This window comes from Ornithodoros turicata, chromosome 6 (genome assembly GCF_037126465.1).
Source record: "Ornithodoros turicata isolate Travis chromosome 6, ASM3712646v1, whole genome shotgun sequence".
Classification (NCBI taxonomy): Eukaryota; Metazoa; Arthropoda; class Arachnida; order Ixodida; family Argasidae; genus Ornithodoros; species Ornithodoros turicata.
Window position 1 is genome coordinate 30533856 of NC_088206.1, and position 26193 is coordinate 30560048.

At 45.8% G+C, this 26193-nt stretch overlaps 1 protein-coding gene across 1 annotated transcript in view; it reads left to right on the top strand.

Annotated features, from left to right (window-relative positions):
* The first annotated feature begins 7587 nt into the window (after window positions 1-7587).
* LOC135396504 (uncharacterized) overlaps window positions 7588-26193 on the top strand; it is a 140564-nt gene continuing 121958 nt past the window's right edge. The window contains exons 1-4 of the mRNA XM_064627517.1: window positions 7588-7695; window positions 11810-11907; window positions 16901-16977; window positions 17038-17170. Of these exons, the coding sequence (XP_064483587.1) occupies window positions 7682-7695; window positions 11810-11907; window positions 16901-16977; window positions 17038-17170 (322 nt within the window). The 5' untranslated portion in view covers window positions 7588-7681. The remainder of the gene's footprint in view (window positions 7696-11809; window positions 11908-16900; window positions 16978-17037; window positions 17171-26193) is intronic.

A 26193-nucleotide genomic window follows, 5' to 3' on the forward strand; every position in this document is an offset into this window, starting at 1 on the left:
AAGTGGCACAACAGGGCTCAACGGGGCTGTGTATGAGACAGGAGTTGTGGCATGTTGGGCTTGAGGTTGCATCGTAGTTGCATCGGTTGAGGTTGCATCGGTTGCATCGAGGTTGGGCATCGTAGAACCTCAGATATCACATTTTCCAATGCAAAGTAGTACATGTCTCGTCTTAAGCTGTCGTTGGTCTATTTTCTGCCGTTCATTTTAGTTATTTCTTGTGTTTTCATCCTTCCTTCATTATCTTCACATAATGTTCCACGTGCAGTGGGGTAGGGTGCGCACCTCTGCGGTGAAACACCCCATCTCAACGTCATCATTTATTGTTGTCTTTGTTGTGCCGTTCACTCCGACCACGCCTTTATTTTATGCTTTGTTTGATTTCTCACAGTTTAGCGGATACCAACAGACTTCGTAACAGCCATAATGTACACACGTTTGCTCAACGATGTTAGTTCTCCTAACAGCTGTCAAGTTTTTAGCTTTTTATATCCTATACCCTTACCACGTGAAGTAACACACGAATCTTTTCTCCTCGTATTGTTATTTCTTATTTGTCTTCTCTATCTGTTGTAGTCTCTTCTGCGGCGAGCCATTTCCCAAACCTGTGGTTGCGCGTGGCCTTGAACGTAGGCTTCGCCACTACGCGTTCGTGCGGCGATTGAAGGCTCCTTTACATGTTCAAAATTTGGAACCCGAATGAAACCTTGAAGATGCCACTATTCATGCCCAAAAAAATGCTCAAAAGTTTCGTCTTGGCAGAGGCAACATGCCATTAGAGAACGAATGCAAAGCGCTGCCAGCAGAATATGTAGCACGCGCTTTTCGTTCCAAAATACACAGGCTCTATGGGAGCTGTTTTAGGTGAAGCCTGCTTTACGTTTTGTCCCTAATTCTTGGGCATGATCTCTTGCTGCTTTTGCATGGCAAATCGTTGCCTAGGAAGGTGCGCGAATCAATGTGGATGTTCCTCAAATTAGAATCTTATTTCGTTACTCTTTGAGATTACCGTATGCTGGTTACAAAAAATTAGGGCCCCTCCGCTGACTCGAGTAATTTATCCGAGAGAAAAAAGTTTCTTCTTGCAAACAAACAAACAATTTCTTCACATTCATATGCATCTTATTTGCAGAAATGTATTTCGAGAGTCTGTCCAGTACCTGTTCCCTGCATTTGTGAGCACGTAGGCTCACAAGGAAAACCACAGGCAGGTTCCGATTTCACGATTCTACGGTTCTGAGGCTGGAACACACACAAACACATACAGACGGACAAACACAACACATCCACACGGTATCGGATTCAGGCTTTTTCGTCGATTGTCACTTTTCAACTCTACGATTTCACAACCGAGGCAGCCCTTCAAGAGAATGGCGATGTTCGCGATAATGCTCATAATATAGCAGGTGTCCACCACAGCTGGAACCAACACCGGGAACTCATTTGGTGACACGACACGAATTCAGAGTTCGACACACTCAAATTTGACAGGCGAGCAGCAGAACAAAGCATTAACAGCTCTCACCAACTCCCCAGAGAGTCCATAGTATAGGTAAATTCGCACAACACTGGGCACACGACCAATGAGAATGCAGCGACTGCTCCCTGAATCCTCCAATCAGAAGTCTTTCCGTTTGGCTCGCAGCCCGACCGGTTCTGGCTGTTGCTGACTTCTGCTTTCCATACTGGCTTGTACCGGCTACCCCTGACCTCTAAGTCTACTAGCTTTTATGCACGCCGTAAAGTTATTCCGTGATTCCCAAACAACTGTGAAAAGTGTCGTAATGAACAGAAATTTACTTGAGTCATTATACTGACACGATCGGCAGATTGACGCATGTACATGCACTGAGCGTACTGTGTCCATTGCGTAGCGCTTCCTAGCACACTGGAACAAAGTTCAAACTTGCAAATCACGCATATCGACACAGCTTATTCCCAGCAACGAACAACTGTCACATACCTGCGCACAATCTCTTGATCACCATGTCCTTGCCTGCTACACGTCAAACATAAAATGCTGCTGTTCATGAATCCTATTTTCTTGTCGCCGCTATGCAGATCTGGCGGCGCTCGAACATGTTCATCGAGCCAGAATTCACGACAACACTTCAAATCCGAATGGCTGTTCGTAGACCGATGCTTGTGTCGAGAAACAGTACAACACGATCAAAGACACCATAACACACGGATAAGACGGCGAACGCACTTGCCTCCCAACGAAAGACACCGCCGACCCGGCGTCCACCGTTCGCATTTCAAATGAAACCGCCGAGGGAGTACGCAGCACGCAGGCGAGGAAGCGCGAAGTGCCGTTTTCAAATTCCGGCAACCAATCCGGACACGCTTGTGGCGTCCGACCAATAGAGAGGCACGGATTGCTCCGTGCGCAGTAACACGCATTTTGATGCAGATTTTGCGAGAGCTGTGGGGGGCTGGCATTAACTGCAGTGTCAACAGAATCCTGATAGCCGGGGGAGAATACAGTAAACGATTCGTCCAGACTCGGTGTTCTCGTTCCCAGCCCACCGCAAGAAGCCTCACCCTGCGGGGAACTATTACGAGACGCGGGAGCCAAAAGCCTTCGCTGCTCTGAGGCTGTCGTGCCTGTCGACCAATCAGAGACGATTTATTTTGAAAGTATGAATCTGAAGCGTTTGTATCGCAAAAGTTGATTTTTACGCCTTTATCTTTACACCATGGATTTTTTCGTGATTTATTTTGAGGAGTTTGTTCTCGAAGTTTATTTTGCGAAGTGTAAACCAGAGTGATCCCAACGTGACCACTCATGGCGTAGACAATAAACGCGATAACACAGACGGCCTTGCAGTCGGCGCGGCGGATCGTAGCTCGTAGCGGCGAAGTAGGTGAATGCTTTATTAAAGGTACTGTAAAGCAGCAGCGATCAACTGTCATTTAGTGTGGCTATTCGATAGTAAGCCATCAGGACAAAAACTGCGCAAGTTTCATTCCAATCGACGGTGCAATTAATTAGAAAATTACAGTTAAAGATTACGGGCAACAGTGTACTAGGTATTCGAAATGAATCCGTACTCCTGGCACATACGGCGGCAACCACATTGCATGCGTATAACACTGGGCCCGATATAACAATCCACCACAATCCACCATAAAATCCGCCCCTGCAATCCACACAATGATCCACATCTGAGGATAAACGGATAAGCGAACTGAAATGAAATGAAATGCTGAGCGGTTGAAAAAAAATGTGTCAGACGTTCAAGAAGACAGACAGCGTCGGGACTTGTTTGCTCACAGAGGTTCACGAGAGAGTTTGTTCGTTCGAAAGAGGCCGCGAACGAGGCGCAGCAGAGAAGTAGGGAGAGCCTCCATCGAACTGCGGCCCGCGCTGGGTTACTTCGCAAAAACAGGGCTTAACAGGTTGAACGGTTAACAGGGGTTTTAGAATGCATAGGTAAACAGGAAAACTAATAATATGGTTACTAAAATAACAAAGTTCCGATGTAATAGTGTGTAATACCAGTTTTCAGTGTTGCCCGCTGTACAGGGGATTGTTTGACACCAGGCGTCGCACCGCTCCACTACGCCGCAACTTTCATGGCAGATTAAAATATTTATAGTCTCTAGTCACATCACCGACATATCATGCTTGTCTACTGCTTTACAGTGCCTTTAATGTCGGAACTATGGAAGTGAATGTCATTTGCAAAATGTCGTTTAGCTGTAATGATAATGTGCATCAACTTTGTTATCTACAAAACTACGTCTTTTTTTGCCGTTCGTTGGCAGCACCGTCCATGTTCCAGCAACCTTCAAAATATTTATACGTAAAAAATATGCCGAATTGAGAGGTAATGCTTTCTGTGTGTTATCAAACAATGATAATGTGCGGGATAGTGGGCAAAAATATGGGGGTTATTTTCCACTTTACAGTTACTGTAAGACAATGTCCACTTGTGGAATTCTGCGAAATATAAGTAGTAAGCAGCTAAGACCTGGAGATAACGACAAAAAAAAAAAAAAAAAAGAGAAACATGAACGAGGACAACGATAACCGGTGTTTCGAACTGCGGTCTCAGATTTCAGAAGGCGCACGCCGTACCGCTGTTTCTTTTTCTTTTTTTGAGAACCTTTAATGAACAGTATTAGGGCATGCAGACATACAAGATAGTAGCGATATGACAGAATGCGAAATATATTTACATAATGAGAGGCGTCGAGAAAGGAAATGGCTGATAAAAGAACGCAAGCATGGTGAGTAATGTACAAGTGCATTATGTACAACACCTACATGTACGTACGCATGCACATGTACATGCACATGTACATGTATGCACCTACATTTACGTACAACACCTACATGTATGTACAACACCTAAACTTCAACTTCAACTTCAAATTTTCTTTATTGAAAGTCAAGAAATAGTTTAGTGAAACATAGAAATCGGAACCGCAAGGCAAGCCCGTGAAGCGGTTTCCCTTCAATGATAACAAAGACTTAAGGGAGTGCTATAAAACAAACAACAACAACAAACAATGTCACAAGCAGCAATAAATAACAGCAAGCGAAATAATAAAGTAAATCTGAAAACGATAGTAAGATTAAAGCAACAGAGCACCAATATTAAACAACATGTTGTATGGCACCAAATGTATTACATGAATACAACAGCTGTATGGCAGGAGCATAACAACTGCAAAAATGAAAAAAACAAACCACCGAAATTCACTGAAGATGTGAAATAATCTTATTTCGAAACACATAAAGCGATGAGTAGTCACGGACGTCATAGGCATAAACACGCTAAGTATGTACATAACATCTGCAAATACGTCTCTTTCTAAGGGCACAACAAAATAACTAGAAACGGGACGAATCCAGAATTTTACGAATCTGAATTCAAGGAAGGTTCTGCGAATCCACGAATCTTACGAATCCTTTCTTTAAAAACAGTTTAAAAAGTTAGAAAAAAAAACTTCAACTGAAAAGTGTTTTGAAGCAAAATATGATACATTTGTTTAATGATGAAAAAAAAAAAAAAAACAACAACAACACACAGTAGTTCAGCTTCGGGAGAAAATATACCCATATAGTTCATTTATTTAACATATTGTTCATCGACTACAAGAAATACATGAATTCTTGATCCTGAATTATTTCCATAAAGCTCAGGATATAGCCTGCTAACGCAACAATCAAAAGCGAAACCATATTACTGTTAAACTTACAGTAATGTTACAGTTCCTGCCTGAACTTTTTCAGTCCAGAGCAATCTAAACAAAGAAACAAGAAAACTCCCGTCGGTCAATGAGGCTTTCGGCGGTCTCCGGAGGCGCCAATTTGAAAAAGAAAGGAACAAACGTGGTTGATGGATTCGAAAGATTCGATTCGCCGTTTTGTGCAGTAAGATTCGGATTCCCGAACCTCGAATCCCTGGGTGGATTCGAGGATTCGCGGATTCGGTGGGCACATCCCTAAAAATAACACAATATCCACACACAGGAGAACCAGTACACTTGTATATACGCTTGATGCCTACCAAGGGCAGAGAAAAAAAAGCAGCAACAACATTACACACAAGTAAAGCAATATCTACGATGTAATAATCAGGGGAACCTTTGTCTATATTTCGAGGATTGTAAACTATTGAGAACGTGGATCATGCCCGGTCTGCGATAAGTGGAAGATACCCAAAACGCACTGTCGCACACCATCTGGATCGACACGCAATCCTGGACGGCGCAATCCAGCTGGACACGCTGCGCCGTCCGCACTTCACGTTCGTGATCCAGGTTTTCATTTGACGCCGTCTGGTGAGAGCTTTGCACAATACTCACTGAAGTTTCGAATTAAAAGAAAGCATTGGTCCAGTATGTCTACTTGAAATATATTTACATTAATGCAAATGCTATTTCAAAGGGCAGCTAAGTATGCAGCGCAAGCAACCTCACTTTGACTCCTGCACCACCTCGCTTAAGTAGTCTATTTCTATGTGCTTAGTCCCCAGTTGCAGTAATTCCTCTGCTCCGCATCTGCTTATTACCACGGCGGCTCTGGTTATTGAGCGATATTTTCCTTTACTGATGCCCATTGTGCGCCTTCCTCCTGCCTTCCAGTTTCGCAGTGGCGGAGACCCTAGATACGAACCAAGTCCATGGGGCATTGATGCGTTCCACGCAGTTGTTGAAGTCCATTCTATGTATAATCAAACGCTCTATCGGTAAGCCAGCTATGACGACAGATGATACGTGCACGCAGGGCACAGTTCTAAATAGTTGCGTGTCTTATCATGAGCTTTTCTGACCCTGGGCAATAAAGTGGGGCGTCCTACATCAGGGGTTCCCAACCGGTGGGAAATTCGTCCCGGGGGAGGCATTTGGGAATGTCATGCAGGGATGACACCACGTAACAGTCGCTTCCAATCGACTCTTGCGCTCACTGTGCGCTTATCATAATCACGGAACACCTCCCTCGTTACGAACATTTCGTAGACAAGCGAAATAAATATTCTATTCAGAAACACCTCGACGGTATGATGGCCCATGGGCGCGAAAGGTACTCCAAGGGCTATCTATATTGCTGAGTAAGGTTGCCACAAACAATACTTTCAAGAAAATCGGAAGAAGCAATAAAATACCTCCAACTTTTATGCGTGCATTGCTTTATAGGTGGGGCGGAGCAAAAACCTTCGATAGTCACGGTCCCAGAGGAATGCATGAAGCTAAAAGTGTGATAGAAAGATTCACCTTTCGGATTCAAGTGGACAATTTGTTGGAAGCGTATTTCTGAGGCAGAAATGAAGCGAAGCATAACGCCTAAATATTTCGAGAAGAGTCGACCAGTCTCCCCCAACTACTGGGTTTTCTTTCTCTCTCTTTTTTTTTTTTTTCAAGTTACTGTGGCTAAGTAGTCTACGGTAGCCACTCTGATTTCGTCGTAACTTACGCCCCCCATTTTTTTCTTCCCCTATCACATCACATGGTATAACATCGACCCGTCAGAATTAAGCCTACCAGGCAAAACATTTTTTTTAATATTCTAGCCTGATTGTTGATTTAAATTGTTAGGCAAGGTACACAGCCCTCACTGCTAGTTCTTTGTAACCCTCACCATCATATGATATTGGAGGGAAACTGGATGAAATGCATTTCTTCTAAGGGAATGTGTCGGGCAGGCAGGCTAAAACCAACTTCAAGAGATGGTGTCCCTGAATTCTGGGAATCAGTGAGCTTTCGGCGCACGAAAAAAACCCTGGGATGGGCAGAAATAATGCATAGACTGTGGCGCCGCTCATGATCATAATTGCCCAGCGACGTAAAGCTACGGATTACGAGTATTATTATCGACTACTGGGACGTTTCAGTGACCCACAAGAATGATTCCACCGTGCTCCTTTGGAAGATCATGCCCTGACGCCAATATGATAAGAAACAAATATATTCCGTGTGGTTTGGATTGCCTATAGGAGTGCTCCAGCAAGGGTGATGAGGCCAATGCTGCTAATGCGACGTTTGTATGCCTTAGGAGGCGTCTCCGGTATTGCACTGGGAACTACACGTGCTCATATCTACCGCATATCTTACGGGAACAATGAAAGGCGATAACACCGCTTGAGGAGACAGCTTGTGTATGGACACCCATCTATTGTGTTCTTACAGGCTTTACTTCCAGTGTTGACTAAGGGGTGGAATCTGCTCAATGTCGTCTCACAGGTGGGTAATATACTATTTCACTTAGCAGGCTAACGTATGGCACTTTTCTTAAGGATTGCTAGTGACGGATTCTTTGCATGTATAATTTTAAAATTGAACATACTCTGTAATACTACTACTAATAATAACGGACTCTTTGAACGTCTTGCACATTGACATGGTTCTCTGCAATGCTGTGTACTCCAGATCTGCGTTTGCTCCAATGCACTTTCTATTGCTATACCTGAACATTGTAGGCGTGCACTGAATTGGTCATCACCGGCACAATGACTCCTGCTATCAAAATTTATTATTTGACCTATAATTGAACCTCTGTATGCAATAGGGGGTAAGTAGACTTATATGCTTTTCAATGTTTTTGCTGCAGTGACATCTAAATACCAGAATGTACCTGCCCACGAAAATTTAGGACCATGTCGTAATTTATTGACCCGCTATAGGACGGTGTGAAAGGGATAATGCATGGGTGTCAATGGGACGGACAGTGAGATCAGGCTCCTTTTCTATACATCCATACAAATCTTGTCGCTTAAATTTTGTTATGATGCGGACATTTACTTCAACTTCCACTCGAAAGACATGTTCATCCTACCTCACGTGACCGTGTCAGCATTCAGCAGCGCCCCTGAGCGTTGCAATCAGATAAACGTGTGGACTATGCTAATAATTCATATTATTCTGGTCATCTAGGACATTATGTCCAAGAGCGCGCTCATTGAGCAGTACATAAGCCCAACTGTGCTGCTCCGTGACACGCGACTTCATCCCACTTGGCAAGTCATACACCCTAAAACGCTACAAACAAAAGACAGCGTGTAGAGTATACACATGCATACATGTATCGTACACATTTTGCATTTGCGTTATTCGAGGATATACCAGACGCAATCACCTTGCCAAATATTCACTCGAAGTTTTCTTGGTTTGCGATTTTCCCACCTATCCCCTTATTGCATACAGAGGTTCAATTGTTTGCAAAAAATGCACAACATCATACACATCCAGTTTCCTATAGAAGAACGCTACGCTGTGGTCACTGACTGGACACCGTCTCAGACCTCTCTAACGGATCCGCATTGCCCATCATTCCTAACCAATAGACTTCGTACAACAGTAGGATGGGACAAGCGTAAGCTTGCCCACATCACGCTTCAAAAATAAAGCGCCACCCTTTTAGCAAAAGCAAAGCAACTTAGAGCATTTTGAAGCATTAGAGAGTGTCAGTAGCGGAGGTAGAGGAAGAACAACAACCTTCCCGGTGTGCGCAGCGGCAACGTCAGACGGGGTACATCATAACCGAAGCACACGAATTTCCCATGCTCCTCTGCGTGTATCTTTTTACAATCGTCTATTGTGGTACGACTTGTTTATTCTAGGGCTGCACTACACTGGTAGCGAAGTTCCTGTCAACCGCGTTTAGGGTAGCCGTGTATGTAACATTATGCCATTAAAGGGGCTATAAAGGGCTTTGTGTTTGTACGTCTCACAGGCTAATAGGAGCAGGTATGTTTTGTACACTATGTTTTGTGGAATACACTCGCACTGCAACGCAGAAAGGAGTTCAGTTACGCGCTATTTGGGGATGCGCCCAGACTGTGATGTGTGTGGAACGCGGAGTTTCACGTCTAATTGACGAATGAATACATCGCGTAAATGATGTCACTAACTACACGGTTAGCTTCGTACCCATATATTAAAGGCAAAAAGTTGGCCGATAAATTATCTCTATTTAGAAGAGTTAAGTATTCCCTTTCGTTTCTTTTGAATAAAAGCTACGGTGTACCTCTTAAACTAACACAGGTACCCTGATGTTTAGGGCAGGTCCTTTTTACAAAGTGTAACTCTTATGTTAGAGACTTGTTTGTAGCCTTATGGGGAATTATCACCGTTACCTTTCTGTTAAGGTCACTGTAGCCTCTGCTTTGAGGCTCTATCGTAGCCTTAAGGAAGTATATTCCCGTTACCTTTATGTGAAGGATACAGTGCTTGACAAAAGTTTACAGGATGCGAGGTCGGCGTACTTTTTCTTCAGCGTGACACTGCCACCGCCGACACGTGAGGACAAGTGAAAAGCAGAAGCAGTAACGGATTGTTCTTCTGTTTTCCACTCCCCCCTGCCACAGGTACAGCCACGGTACCACGCTGAAGACAAATTAGGCCAGCCTCTGCCCCGTAATCCTTTGTCGGTCACTGTACCTCATTTCTAAGACCAGGTCGCTATTAAATGACAGCCACAAAGACCAATCTGTAAGACTGATGCGATTAAGACCTTTAGTTAGTCACAAAAGGACTAGCTACTATAAGAGCCAGTGACGTCCGTTTCAGACGTCAGCGTTTGTGACTGCCTTATAATAGCGACCTGTATAACGTGGTGATAACGTTAATGTCAGTGTACGCAAACCACAACAATGACAGGCAGTAGTTTTCCCGTTACATGTATTTACAACCATTCTTCGGTACAAAATCCATGCAGTTGCACATATTTGTTACAGCTGCACCAGAAAGAAATTATATGCGGATGTAGGTACACTTTGGGCGCCCGTGCTCTCAGTTCAGCTTGTCGGTAAATTCACTTTTAACGCATTAATTCATTCAATAAAATCAACATTCAGGAACATTCATGGCGTAAGGGAAGAGGCCCTAGGTCACTTAATATAATCGGGAAGTGTGCCTCGTGTGGGGATCTAATCTAGTGATGTTACGCTGCAAAATCTCTAGAACAGAATCTTCTAGAATTTCTAGAACGACAGTGAATTTCACTGAAACTCACCTGAAGCAATTTTCAAGCTCATACATTATATCCAATTATATATTTCCAAGGGACGATATTAAAACGTTGTTCTCATTTACCCTTTTGACTTGTCGTTTGCTCTATTCCTATTTCCTTTGGCTGTCTTCCGAACCTTACTTTATTTACTGTTTTTTTTTTTTTTTTTTTATCGAGCATCTCAATGCCTGTTCTTCCTTCTGCGACTGACGCGGTGTTAAGCGTTGCTTTTACACGGCATGAGGGAACATGTTCGCTGCGCATATGTGCGGGCTGCTGTTGTGTCTCTTCATGCGTCAATGAAATTGTTCACATAAAAACTACATCTTCCTCTCCGTTTTTCACGGACTATTGAACAAAGGTACAGCCTCAACTAAGTCGACATTCCTACCGATTTCAGAAAGTGCCCAGTGCCTTCCGGGTGCATGGTCGCCGTAACAGCACAATATATGTTTATGATTTCCAGTTTCGTCTGTGTCAGACATGTATTCTGGGCAGTCGCATTCATCTCCTGTGCGCCTTCCACGGCAGACACCGCGAACGTCCGTAGTTGAGAACCGCATGATGCATGAAAAAGCAGACACAGCGTTTAATGACATCCAGAAAGTGTTGAGTATAGAAACAGTTTACCTTTGGCACATTAGCGCGACCTCCGTCAGCAGAGTTCGCGTTGGTGACAACCGAAAACTTCCGATATGAAGAAGGTCATGAGATGTTAAAGCTGGTAAAATGGCGTCTGCAAGCAGCTGCATGTCGAGGGGCGAATGATAAAGAACGAGATGGCGAAAACCACGTGCACAAGTCCAGTTCAAGTGAGGGTGAAACTATAAGTAACATCGCCGTTACTTCTATGGGTAGGAAACAGAAATATTTACAAGTTACACCATCTGGCATTCGGCCTGTCACTTATATTACCGACGAGTACCCTCTGTTGTGACCTATAGAAGGCTGTGTAGCGTTGTCAGAAAAGTAGTGTAACTTTTAAATTATATGTTACAACATTCTCAACGTGACACTAAAAGCAAAAGAGATCAAAAGTGTACGACAATGAACCCGTCATAAACCCAGCTATTTTTAATGCACGCTAATTTTATCATACCACTTAATCACCAGGATTGAACATCCGGTACTACATGATCTAAATGCTTTAAAAGCAACGACCCAAATGTAGACATCCACGTTACGTTTGCAAATTTGCATTTATGGCGAGCTCGTCAAGTCACTGTGGTGACTTTTTCTCGCTGTTCCTTCACAATTTCATTGTTGTTACTATTTAAATAAATAAATAAAAACCATTGATACGTATAAGTTGGATCGCTATAAAATGAAAATGCCACTCTCTTTCAGAATGCAGCAACTGATTGTGGTCGGCCTGTTTTTGTCGCTGACATCTGTCCTGCCCGTAGAGTCCAAATGCGAAGTGAAGAATGCGCCTAACGTCTCAGGTAGTATACGCTTCTCTCTGTGTCAGTGAACTAGCAGCCGGTAACATGGAAGCACAACAATTTCAATCCATATCTTATTTATTGTTAGCGCAACAGAAATTGTTTCTTCTTACGAGCACTGTTTTGGATGTATCTTGTCTGCGAATTGCGAATGAATTATGAATTGTTACGCGTACGTACTTCTGAAAGGACATATCCTTGGGCCCGTTGGTGCTGCATGACTGAAATAAAAGCGCCAAACAACACGAGGACGAAACTGACGTACTGACGAAACGCGGGCTTCCGTGTTGTGTGTTTCTTCAGATTGTCAGTTTCGTCCTCGTGTTGTTTAGCGGTTCTACTTCCGGACGTACGTATTTCATTCACTCGCGCCGAACAAAGTGATTATAGCCTCAGTATTTGAGTCATCGGAATCGTCGGCGCGTGTGGACGTGTTCTGTGACAGCTCCGCGGTAGGCTTAAAAACCTTCTCGAGAGATTGTTCATTTTGTATCTTTTGTATAGTTGTATGGGTGTTGTTTTTCAAGTGTGAGTTTCAAGCGCTGAGCGGCTTCCGGGGTGTAGCCGGGTCTCGTAGACTGAGACGCCGGCAGAGTCCGCGGAGCACAGAATCAGGGTTATGGCTTCTATGAGGTAGTTATGAATGATATGGAGGGTGTCAGGTTACTGAAGGAAGAGGGAGGTGTAGTGATTGGTGGAAAACGGGTAGAAGCATATCATTTGGGAGCGAAAATGCGGAGGATAACTGTATTTCGATACCCCATTGATTATCCGGGTATCGACTTGGAAAAAGAGTTAGGGCAGTATGGATTGGTGATTAAGACCCAAAGGGAAAAATATGGTGGAGAGCATGAAGACTGCGAAACTGGAACAAGGTTGGTGATCATGGAGCTTAATGGGGACCTTCCAAATTTTTTTGACGGTGATGGGTGTCAGAATTCAGTGCCTGTATCATGGGGTCACACGGAGATGTGCGAAGTGTGATGCAACTGATCACCTAGCTCGTGAATGTAAGGCTCATAGATGCCGCTGGTGTGGGTATTACTACGAGGTGGAGTGTGGGAAATGCAAAAGCGATCTGGCAAGAAAGAGGAACGTCCCGGCAGATGTAAGGCCATCGGTTTGGGGAGGCGTGGCTGAGCTGAAGAGTACGCCATGGGTGGCAGAGGAGAACTTTCCACATTTGGAAAGTACAGAGCAGCAGGAAGTGCAGCAGGAGGTTGTAGAAGAAGCAAACAAGTCGGGCACCACAATCGTAGAGAAAGTGAATGAAGTAGTCAGTGGTAAGAAAGAGGGAGAAATAGGGGCCTGTGATAAGCAGCAAGAGGCAGAAGGAAAAGGTTTAGAGCACGAAATGAAGGTCAGCAAGGAGGTGGAGGAAACCGCAAATGATGACAGTAAGAGTGAAGGAACGGAAGAAAAGCGAGGGTCAGAGGCTCGCAATGGCAATGTTGAAGAGGAAGCAAGCCAGGACGATGCTTCCTCTGTAACAAGCACAACCTTAAGCGTGCCTTCAGAGCCACAAGTTACACATTCTGACAGTGGAGAAAGCTTCCACACGGTGGTATCAGAGGAAAGTGAGGGACAAGAAAGCGAGGAAGTTGATAAGAAGGGTCGTTGTATGGCTTTAAAAAGGAGAAGGGGATCTAGAAAGGCAAAGACAGGTGGCAGAAAAGCGAAGGTTGATATTTAAGACAAAGTTGTTAAATATATTACCGTGTCAGTCAGTTGAGTCTCCTCCACTCCACTCCATTATGACATTCAAATTCCTAACATTTAATGCAAGATGATTTAGAAGTAAACCGAAACAAAATGAAGTAATTGAACTATCGAAATTTTTGGGAGTTAACTAATTCAATTAGGATAAATGCCTGGTTCAACACTGTGCCCTCTATCATCCTTAGCTATCCAAACACTGATGACAATTTTACCTTTTACCTAATTTAAATTTACCCCTTTCAGCTACAATACAATTTTTGCTGTCTTCCGTTGAAATTTGCCTGACCCTACCGCGGCAGAGCAGCTTTTTTGTTCAATTGTTCAATCAGCGGCCACATGTTGAAACATTTCTATCGTAAACATCACAATTCCAGTGTTGAATTTGTTCTGTTAGTTAAGAAAATTTGCCACATATTTTCGCTCTGGTAAAAAAAAAAACTCCCTGACACAATTGTAAAAAGAGCCTCTTTGGGCAAATTCAGTGTAGTGTTGAACAGGCACGGACAACACTAACTCACAACACATTCACATTTGAGTATTTAACGAAAGTCTCGTCGTTCGTGTCACAGCCCTTTGTTCTTGGGGAGGTAGAACGCGTTGTAGATAAGCGCGGTGGTTATGCTTTTAGTGCTTTGTCCCACACCATCCCACACGAAAACGTCTGTAAGTCTTCTGTCAAGTTCCTTTCACAGACAAGGCAGTGATGTGGTCGAAACACAGGAATATATTGTAAATTGGAAAACCATTTCAAATGCCTACTTATCGGGCTCTACCGATAACGGCCACCGATAACGGGTAACCGATAACGGATCCCTGCGTGCATCATACTCGACAGAATGCCTTCCCAAGCGGCACAGTGTACTAAAAGTCGAGTGCAATAGGGGTGGTCGGTATGTGTCTTATCAGCGCTCTTTAGCTTCACGAGTCCGTTCAAGGCCTTCCACCTACCCGTCCACCCCTATTGCACCCGACTTTCAGTACATTCTGCTGCCAATTGGGAGCGGTCGCTTACTGGGTCAGTTCGGGAGCTAAAGTGGGTCGCGATAGTATTCTCATCCACCGTGCCATCTCATCCACCGAGCTGGGTCATCCATCGGGCTGAGACATCCACAGAGCTGGAACATCCGTGCCATCTCATCCACCGAGTTGTTTCATCCAACGTGCCATCTCATCCACCAGTGGACGAATTGGCATGGTGGAAGACCTGGCATGGTGGATGAGGTGACACGGAATCCGTCTTGTGCTGCACGCCGGTCCGGCGATAAACTGTTCTAGCTTCATGGGGGCAGGAGCATGTCCTGCCCTCCGCGCATTTTCCGACTGATTTGGTGCGCTGTTGACTACCCGAAACTCTGAAGCCTCAACTTCGGGACTTTTTTTGGGCAGTTCCATTTGCAATATCGAGTGGACTTCTTGGTGGATCTGACTAAGTTCGCTACGGGCTCTCAAATTCTGTAAAAAAAAAAAAACACGTTAGGTTGACTTGGGAAATTTTGGAGTTCAATTAAAGAAATTCAATATATTTTAATTAAAATCAAATGAAAATATTTTTGCAAGATGGCAAATTCAGTTGCCACACAAGTGCCCTTTACCCCGTATTTTCCCGTCGCCCCGTTTTTTTATAAAGTCCGAATGACACGTTTTTTGAAACACCCTGTATGTGTAAATATGAGGCGCCCGGGTTTCGCCGCTACTGTTGCACGTGTACATATACAGGGTGTCCGGTGAGAAAGTGTCACTAGGTTTAACTTCAGAAAATTATGAAACTACTTGTAATACACACACACACATACTTTTGCCACAGATTCAGGCTGTTTGTATTCGTGTCACACATTAATTAAGCTAAATTTGCAAATTAAACTCGAGAATTATCCAAGCAAAGGTCATGTTTTTCTTGATGAATTCGGAAGCCAATGGCCATAGCACAGTATTCCAACCGAAATCACAGGTTTTTTCAGAAGATTTGTAGAAAAATTTGACAGCCGCGAAACCGTCCCCGTGCGAGGTGCGCTTGCTGATATTTACGATTGCGGAACTTTTCGTTCCATCCAAATACCCTCTCTCCTATGCGAACAAGGACATAATCACGCCTTCCGCCCTTATCAACGTGCATACCGTCAGTCCCCAGCCACTGATAACGTCGGTTACCGCGGTAATGCCCGTGATCGGGTGTGGCTGTTTCCACTTTGTCTCGATAAAGGCAGAGCCAGCAGTTACGCAAACGCAAATTTCATGGAGCACGCCTTGCCAAGTGACGGTTTTGCGGCTGTCAAATTTTTGTACAAATCTTCAGAAAAAACTTGTGATTGTGGTTGGAATAGTTTGCTATGGCCATTGGCTTCCGAATTCATCCAGAAAAACGTTACCTCTGCTTCGCTAATTTTCGAGTTCAATTAGCGAAATTAGCTTAATTAATGTGTGACGCGAATGCAAACGGCCTCAATCTGTGGCAAAAGTCTCTCTGTGTGTGTATTCCAAGTACGTAGTTTCATAATTTTTTGAAGTTAAACCTATTTTTAGAAATTTAATGAACTTTCTCACCGGACACCCTGTATGTACACTTTACTGCAATGAACTGCTCTTTGATTATGAGATATTGTGACTCCGCTTTGGTTTCTTTTCTTTTAAGAAATGTAATGCAACTGATCATTTGCTAGAAATAGCGTCTTTATTGTCATGTCCGCCTGTACCAGGGTCTTCTGCTACGTCGAGGTGTAGTTACATCGTGCACCAGAAACAAAATGAGAAATAAACAGTGCGTGATTAAAATACCAGTTGGCTATCTCCGAAAAATGCTGCAGAGTTGCAGATTTTGTCCAATGGGAGAGCGACGCTGTCAATGTAGCCAGACGTCTGTCGGTGGGATTCGCAGAACCTTCCTTGGATCCGAATTCGGGATATTCATGACCCATCCCATCACTAAATAATACATACACAGGGTGTCCGAGGCTAACGTGCATCGGGGTCTAAGAAAAACCCGGTGCGTCATCGGCGAATGAAAAGTGCAGAATATTGTGCGAAATCGCGTGTTCCAACACTGACCACCTGTGTGTGGTCAGATCAACTCCTCAGATGCGTTGATAACATGCCCCTTTAACAGCTTCGTCGAATGGATAGTGAACTCATCTCGATGGTCATTCCACACAAGAGGACGAAATGCATTATTACAATGATGTACTGGTTCTCAGTGCTTTTTTGGGTGTTGCCGTTCGTGGATGGAAGTCTCTGTTTGGCAGCGTTTTCTTTTTTTCTAATGCCATTTGTTTGTTTACAGGATGGCGTTTCCAAAGATTTCCCAACATCTTGTTCTATTACAAGGCTGGCTACAAGTTGTCTGCAGAAGTGAACTCGGTAAGGCTATTTCAGCTTCGTCGTGCGCCTTCCTGGAACATCTTCTATTTATGGTGACAGGGCAACGCGACGGTGGTATTTACCGAATACTTCTCGTACAACCACAACAAAGGTTACTTGACGAGTAAACAGGACAACGAAACGGTGGACGCCTACTACAGTGGTGACACGGATGAAGCTTTCATATTTAAAGGTACGCACTATCTCGGCGATGCACGCGCTGTGTGGAAGTGTCAGTGTTACATGCAGCGCGGAGCCGTATATTAAAAGGGAGTTTGGCCATTAATGGGTCATGCCCCATACCTGGAGCACCACTCACTTTTTGAGCTTTCTGACCAATGGAGTCTTGAAATATGGGGCGCTATCAATCAACCTATCCTCACTATTTGTCTCCATTTGTAACACATGCAGCGCCATTTTGGGTGGCAAGTGGATTGGATGGGATTGAAATGGATACCTCTCGCAATCTGCAAAACTAGTGGATTTTTGGTTCAAATTTGATGACGCAAAGTGGATTTGGTGCAACCTAGGCTGCGTAAGGCGCGTCGAGAATTGTCGTCTGCTTCCGTCGTTGTACCGCTGCCGGCAGAACAACCTGCTGGGACACATTCTGTCGTCGGTACGACTTTTAAACAAATCTACATGAATGGTTGGAATAAAAAGGCAAGGATGTTTATATCCATAAAATCCAGTAATTAAATATAAGATTGTACAGCACAGTGCCATTTTTGTTATGATTTCGTTGTGATCGCCGCGATTGCCGTGTTCACTAGGCGACACCGGCGACAAAACGTATTATTTTCGTTTAGATATGGATGAAGGAGCATCAGTTGAAACTGATTTCCAATAAACGTATATGAGGATGGAAACAACTCAGGGAAAAGAGGTGCTGACGCCAGGAATCGAACCAGGAATCGCCAGGAATCGCCAGGAATTGGTCTGCCTCGGCTAAATCTCGTTGTTTACGTATATGAGGACGTTCATTTGCAGCGCATAGTCAAAGTTGTCTGTGAATATTTTTTGTCATGAAATCCCCGCTTCACTGTTTGTTTTCGTCGCCATTTTGGGTGGCAGTAAGGTGTCATGGCGACCCCCTTGGTAAAAAGCAAACCAATCAGAGGCGCGAAACTGTGATCGACAGGTCGAGCCTCATTTTTTGAGACTCGTTCCAAAGGCCAGACCCCCTTTTAATATACGGCTCTGATGCAGCGCAGACACGGGATTTATGAGCGAAGCCCACGGATTTTAGGCGAGGCGGGGTATGTAACCACATAATGCGGTAGTATGTATCCTACGTACTATCCTACATATACTATCCTACATGCGGTGTCCTGGATATGGATCTATCGATTCGTTGATTGGTAGCTTAACTAATTTTTAGTTCGTTAAAAATTAATCGAATAATTAGATGAGCAGTTTTCTGATTACCTAGCTAGTAATCATTAATAAATTAATTCCCAAAACCTTCCGTGGTATGTGAGATGATGACAGCGTTGTCATTTACTGGCACCGCGTTCTAAGCTTGTTCTCTGACTATGTTTGCCGCATGGGGCTAATTTTGGCTATCTTTCGGCGCCACGACTGGTACGCTTCGCGTTAGTACGCAACAATATCAGCAATCGCCACAGCGACTGGAGTGTTGTAAAAAGCTAACGTGTCTCCAGCATCAATAAATCATGTGCTGTGACGATCATGTGACATAACTGAAAGCTGCGTACGCATTGGGCTGCGGGTACGTGCGCGGGTATAAGGGTTCGCGTCGGAATGTGCGGATGCTGATTGCACCGATGACATTGCTGCAGATGCGGATGAGGGCCGTGCGCCCGCGGGTGCGGTGCGGGTAGGAAGTTTCATACCCGCGTTCATCCGTAGCAGTTCCTGCCGAAACCATCCAGAGGTGTAGCTCGACCCTCTTAAGATTTCGACGAAACAAATTGTGCGCATTCCCTTATGTAATATATAAACTTTTTCTCATGATTTTGTTTTCTTGAACATGAACAAGTGTTGTCTGGTCCGCGCGGCCTTCTGACACATACATACGTCATTTCTGCGCTTTCTTTGCCTGGTGGTAGAGGGGAACGGTCGATCTACGTTGCCGAAGGGCATATGGAACGATACCAAATCTGGTAAAGTGGCGAGAGCTTATGAATGGGGCGCGCTTCGGGCCAAGTTTACGATTACGTTTCGGCAAGTTAACATTCATGCAGGAGCCAGCAATTATTTATGTTCATGAACTACTGTACGGAGATTACATTCACGCAAAATATGAAGCTGGCCTGTATTCATTGTGTAGCTAAGCGACCGAGAATACCGACAATTCATAAAAGAAATGACACTTTTCAGATACTATTTTCACATACCTGTTGTCGCCTAGGAAGAAAGTGAAACAAATCGTGCCATTAGTAGAACAAATCCTCTCCTGTAAATATTGAAAATCCACAGGTGGTTTTTTCCTTAAACGAGAAAAAAAAATCGTCACCATACTCCGCTGCAGCTCATTCGTTATATAGTTGAGGTCGTCTGGGAAGTAAAAAGTGACGCCTTTGTGACGCTCCTGTGGAAACAGACCCTCTATTTTACCGTTTTGAAAATCTACAGACGTGTTTGTTCATACGCGAGAAAAAAAGATTCGTCAGCGTACTCGCATCCCGTTTGCAAGGTACCATTATCACCCTTTGGACGAATTTCGCCCGCTGCTGTTCTGCCAAGTTCTACCAACTTAATGCGGACTCACTTCTTAAGAAAGTCTATGGGGAATTTTTGTTCACAGGGTTCTCGTAAACTTTGCTAAATTTCTACACGAAACAGGTACAGGCGTGCTCCTCTCGAGTTTATCTAGGGAGTGGCACGTCTTTGAAGGCCTGACGCGATCCACTGATTTTTGGCGGATTAAAATTTGTCCAAGTTTCAATACATGGGAGTCTATGGACCGGAGATGTAACAAAATCACTGCTCTCGGCGCGCACGGTCGCCATATTTTTGGTCAGAATGATGTCATTCCCAACAGTAACAGTCCAGGAATTGATTGCAATAAAATCAAATTCGACAAACTTACTGCACTTTTCCAGATCGCTGCGTATGAAAATAATGGCTTTGTCGTTTGCTACCATATTCTGCACGCTGATGCCTATTGCATTACTTCCTTAGAGCGCGGGCGGAAAGCGAAACGAAGAAAAGAATTTTCCGACGGTGGCCGCCAACCATCGCCGGAAGCGAACGTTGACTAGATCGCATGAGTCCGCCTTAAAGAATGGTCAAGTACACACGTCCGGGATCTCATTCTCCCGTCTTCGTCTCTTGGCCTCAGCTTCCAATTCGCCAATTTTCGTGTCTTCTCGGCTTCGTCTTATCGCAACCGCTTTGTGTTCCTTCACTGTTTGGGTCTTCGTGCAACCAATGCTAGAGGTTCGTGAAGCTTGGAGCAAACACACACGGACAGGAGGATGGCACACCACACAGCTCCACTAACAACTGTTTATTGAAATTTCGTCAGCCGGTAAGGCAAGTCTGACAAGAACAAGGCTAATGTAACATAAACCAATGACGTACGTCGAAGATGGGAGAGCACGCCCTCCGGCGGTACGTAGATAATTTTTCGTGCTTTTATTCTGTCCCCCAGATATCGTATCTCTTCGAAGGACAGAACAACCAGAGGGATCACTAATACATTCTGCTCCATGCTCTTTTATCGAAAAGGCAGCAAACAATTCTCTTCCTAATCTTGTCTTAAAGAAGCCTACCTCAGTCTTATTAAAAATCGGAGTGCACCCGCACTGTTTTACATGGGCCCCCAATGTGCTCACTACATTGCCCCTTAAGTTGTTGTGGTGCTCCCAGTCTTTCATTTGCACAGTGTCCTGACTGGCCCACATAAACTTATTACATGACAACGGAATCTGATAAGCAATAGAAGACCGACATTCAACATAAGTCGTTTTGTGCTTTTTGTCGCAATTTCCTTGGGGTTTGCCATTCGTTAGTGGAATAAGTGAAGACAGCTTAGGTAGGGAACTAAAAGCCACCTGGATACCATATCTGCTAGCTACTTTTTTCATGCGATGTGAAGTCTTGTGCAAATAGGGTGTGACCTGTCGTCTACTGGTGGATAATCTGTATCACTTTTTTCACTCCCTTTAACTCCTGATGCATGCAACTCAATGGCGTAGCTCGGGCTATGGCTATGGGCTATGGGCTCATGGCTAGGGGGGGCTCGAGCCCCCCCCCCCCTACCTGCCACGACGGACCCACGCAAATCGCGCAAATCCGAGGAGAAAATAATATATGGGGGGGGGGACAGTGTGACGATCGCTAAAGTTCTTACAGTTCATTGCGTCTATCTAATCGGCACTCTTGAATGGTTTTCAGAGTATGAGCTTTTCAAAATCCTTCCGATCTCGTGACACCCCCTCATTGGACATCACTGCGTAATCGTATTGTGAACGCCCAAATCAACCGCATTTTGCGGTGTGCACAAGTATATTGTGTGTTGTCGCACCCAGGATCAGCGGGGGGGGGGGGGGAGTTTTCGTATCGAGCCCCCCCTACCTTGGCGGTCTGGCTACGCCACTGATGCAACTCAAAATTGCCAAAATTGCATGCGAAGAATAACCTGCTTCATTCAGGCGGTCTATCTGATACAAGATACTATCACTATGTAGTTTCGTGCAGGCAGGACTTTTGTACGGCGTTTATACACGGTATCCCAACTATTTTTTGTAATTTTTTAATGGTTTGAGCTGCATGGTAACAATGCATGATGTTTTTGTGTGTGTGGGGGGGGGGGAGAGAATTTTCAAGACATAGTTAGTACAGCGAATGAATGGATGTTAAATCTAAGAACAAACGGATTGCAATTAAATATTTAAACTAAGTACTTAATATTTAGGCGAAGAGGATCTATTGTTCCAGATGATACCGAATTGAAATTCACTAATATAAAAATGAGACACGACCGATTAGCTTTCTCGGAGTACCGTTCCAGAAAGGTCTTTCCTGGACAGCACATGTTAACAGCTTGTCGCGACTAGGCTATAGGAGTCAGAGACAGGCAATCCGATCGGCGGCCAGAACCAAACTGGCCGCGAGGTTTTAATGCTCGTACCAAGTGCGCTACCGGCGCTGATGATGACACTGGCCATACGGCCGCTACAAGGCTCCCCCACTCCCCTAGCGATCGGCTGGAGGCAGATATAGATAGCGCGTAAGAGTGGGCTCCAAGAGACATGACGGGAAGCGGGCGTCGAGGGTGGCCCTTCGGGATGCACAAGTGATGAGGGTAAAGAGACGTCCGGCTTAGGAAGCGTGATCAGTGCAGCACGACCAGAGTTCTCTAGGTAGGCCAATTCAACCGGTGAAGCGAGATATTGTCTTGCCGGCCGTTAAGCAAGACAGTGAAGTGCTGAGGGTCCTTTCGCATGACGCGAAATGGCCCATAGTAAGAGGGCTGCAGCCAGACTTGTGCCCGTTACCCAAAAAAAGGAACTAAATACCGTTACCCGTTACTTCAGAAAAAAGTAACTAAATACGTTACTCGTTACCGACATACAAAAGTAACGAGTTCTCGTTACTCACAGGTAACGAGTTACTTTTACGTTACCGCGCATAGTTAAAGGATCCAACAGACAAGCCGCCACACGTGGATCAACGTGATTAGTGACCCTTCGTTTTGTCTTGTTGCCTCTCTGCGTCGCGTCTTGGGTGTGGGTCATTGTAATAAACCTTTTGCTGAGTCTGATAATGTGTCGTCCGTCCTTCGTGGTCCGTGTCTTTCGGCCCCTTACCATGAGTCTATATCAGCTTGCCTGGACCCTTCCTTCTTTCCGAAGTGGGGGTGATCGGAGACTATGAAGACACAAGAAAAGACACCGGTTTTCGTGCCACCGATCACCAACGGTTCCCGAAAACAGACGAGGGGCTGCGTCACAATTTAGGGCGCTCAGAAGCTTAGCAAACACAAGAAAAGGCTAGAAGTCGAAACGCGTTTTTTGTAGCCATAACACAATTGGTGCCCATTCTTGGGAAGGAGTGATGGTCGGAGATCACGGAAACAAGAGAAAAGACAACACATCCAGCCAGGGATTGCGATAATACTTTGAGTCACACGTGGTCGTGGGTCACGCAGGTCAGATCCGCACGCATTGCGCCACAGGGAGTGCCGAAATGTGCTGCCACGCGCTGAAGAAAAGGAACGAGTAACGTCAGTAACGAGTTACCAATTTTTGTAACTGATTCCGTTACTATTACCATATTTTAAAAAGTAACTGAATCGTTACTTCGTTTCCAAAAAAAGTAACCGTTACCAAGTAACAAGTTACTTGTAACGAGTTAGGCACAACTCTGGCTGCAGCTGCCTCTTGGGGTCATCGCAGCGGACGAAAACGTCACTGCACGTGCTCAAATCAGGATGCTGGCAACTGGCTGAGCAAGTTGCTGAGCAGGTCGGAGCGGGTCGAAGATCAGCCATGACAGGACGGAGGCGGGAGACAGTCGAGAGTTGTGTCGTGGACCGGGTCTTCGAAGGGAGCGAGAAACTCGCCAGGCAGGCGTAGGGTGGTCCCATAAACCGTAAAGGCAACCGTAAAGGCAGCCCGGATGTCAAGGAGCGCGACGGGCAGTATCTCGGGTGAAGGGGTGGTGTTATTGGCCCGCAAGGCGAGCTTGAGCTGGCGGTGCAACCGTTCAGCCAGACCGTTGGAGGCAGGATGGTACTTCGTGTTGTGAATCCGTCGGGTGCCCTGGGCGTCGGTCAGGGCGCCAAACAGGGCAGACTCGAATTGGCGCCCACGATCGGTCGTTACCACTGACGGCACACCGAAGCGCGAGATCCAGGCGCTAACAAGAGTGGAGGCGTCAGAGGGAGCTGTCGAGTTGGTGACAGGAACGGCTTCAGGCCAACGAGTGTAGCGATCGACGATCGTGAAGATGTACCGGTAACCCTGGCACAGTGGGAGAGGCAGGACGAGATCAAGGTGTAGGTGATAGAACCCATGATCCGGGGGCAAAAATGATGCGGGGGCTGGTCGTGTGTAAGGTTGAATCTTGGTACGCTGGCAGGGCAGGGATGCGCGTAGCCAAAACTTGATGTCTGCATTCATCTTCGGCCAGACATAGCGCGACCCGATGAGCTTCTGCGTGGCACGGACACCAGGGTGGCTCAGGGCGTGGAAATGATTGAAAATGACCGCCGAAGAGGTCAAGGGACAAAGGGACGTTTTGAGCCGAGAGACGTGTCACAAACGACGTGGGACGCCGTGCCAGGCAGGCGAACGTCCTCGAGCTTGAGGCTGGTGTTGCTGCACGAACGAAGGGCAGGTCGAGAGGGACGATAGCTGACGATCGATCTTGGAGCGCATCGACCACAGAATTATTGATGATGCTAATGTGGCGTGTATCTGTTGTAAACTCGGAAACAAACCATAATTGCCGGATTTCGCGGGAGGTGTATCCCGTACCGGACGATGCGAAAGCGTACATAAGTGGCCTGTGGTCGCTGTAAACGGTGAAGGTACGCCTTTCCAAGAAGTGGCTGAAATGCCTCACAGCAAGGAAAATTGCGAGAAGTTCCCGTCCAAACGTACTGTAACGGGTCTAGGGGTCTTCTGTTTCCGTGAGAAAAACGCCATGGGCTGCCTGACGGAAGACACGCGCGGCTGGAGCGCCGCACTGACAGCAACAGACGACGCATCCACCATATTGCAAGTCGGGGCATTGTACAGGGGATGAATGAGAAGAGCGGCAACGCCGATGTCTTGTTTGAACTTGTCGAAAGCAGCAGTGGCGTCAGAAGTCCATAGTAAGGCAGAGGTTTGACTAAGGCCTCAAGAGGAGCAAGGGTCGGCGCACATGAAGGCGGCGATAAAAATTGACTAAGCCGAGGAAACGGCGGAGCTGAGTGGCAAAGGTCGGTCGGGGGAAATCCCGGATTACAGCGACCTTGGATGGTAGGGGACAATGTCATGCTGGTTGATGCGGCGATACAGGAAATCAATTTCCGAAACTCCAAATTCGCGTTTGACGGCGATGATTACAATGCCGTGATCCTGAAGACGGTTGAAGAGAGCGCGTAGGTGTTGAGCATGCTCTTCAGAAGTGGCGCTGGCAACGAGGATATCGTCTATGTAAGCGTAGACAAATAGCAGGCCTCGGGTGTTGGAGACAATGAAGCGCTGAAAAGTCTGGGCGGCGTTCCTTAACTCGAATGGCATGCGCAGAAACTCGAAGAGCGCGAAAGGCGTGACGATGGCCGTCTTCGGGATGTCCTCTTCGGCCATATGTGTGGCGAACCAGCAGACTAAATGAAGAACGATCCGACCACCGTGAATGTCTCGATAAAAACAGATTTATTCCGAAGCCGCGCAGAGCGTGCTAGATGGCTGGGCGCATGGTGGTACGTCATTGTCGTTGCTACATAGGTATCTGATGGTATAGGCGAGAACAAGGTCGATCTTTTAGAACATGGTGGAGTTTTCGAGGTGGACTGTGAAATCAAGGACGCGCGGCACAGGATAGCGGTCTGGAACTGGTGCACTATTTAGAGCGCGGCAGCCGCTGGTCTTCTTGGGCACCTTTAGGAGTGTTAGCCCTGTAGGGCCGATGATTCCAAGGTTGACCATGTGCTCGAATTCCGCCTTTGCGATGGAGTACTTTTCGGGGGCGAGACGGCGCGGGCGAAAGTGGACTGGCGGGCCGCGAGTAATGACATGATGGACGACATCATGTATGACAGGGCGTGTCGAGTCCGGTGACTGGGTGAGGTCCGGAAAATCTTCGAGAATCGCCGAATAGGCCGACTGAGGCGCACAGTATATAAGTGGGTGGCCGCTTGGTACAGGGCTTCGAATGCCGTGAACGTACCGACGTGTAGAAGAATCGAGAAGGCGTTTCCGGAAGACGTCGATGAGCAGTTGAGATTGAGTGAGAAAATCAGCACCGATGATAGCCTGGGAAACGTCGGCGACGTGAAACAGCCAACGGAAATCCCTGCGGAGACCGAGGTTGAGGGTCAAGGACTGCTGGCCATGAACAGGAATGGTCGAAGCATTCAGTAAAAAGCAAGGCACGCGGCGGCGATGGAGTTGAGTCGCAGGTAGGACGCCCACATGGGCACCGATGTCAACGAGGAAGCGTCTGCCAGAAACACGGTCTATGATGTAGAAGAGGCGACTTTCCATAAAGACCTGTCCATCCGTCGTCATTAATGACTGTGCGGGACCCGTC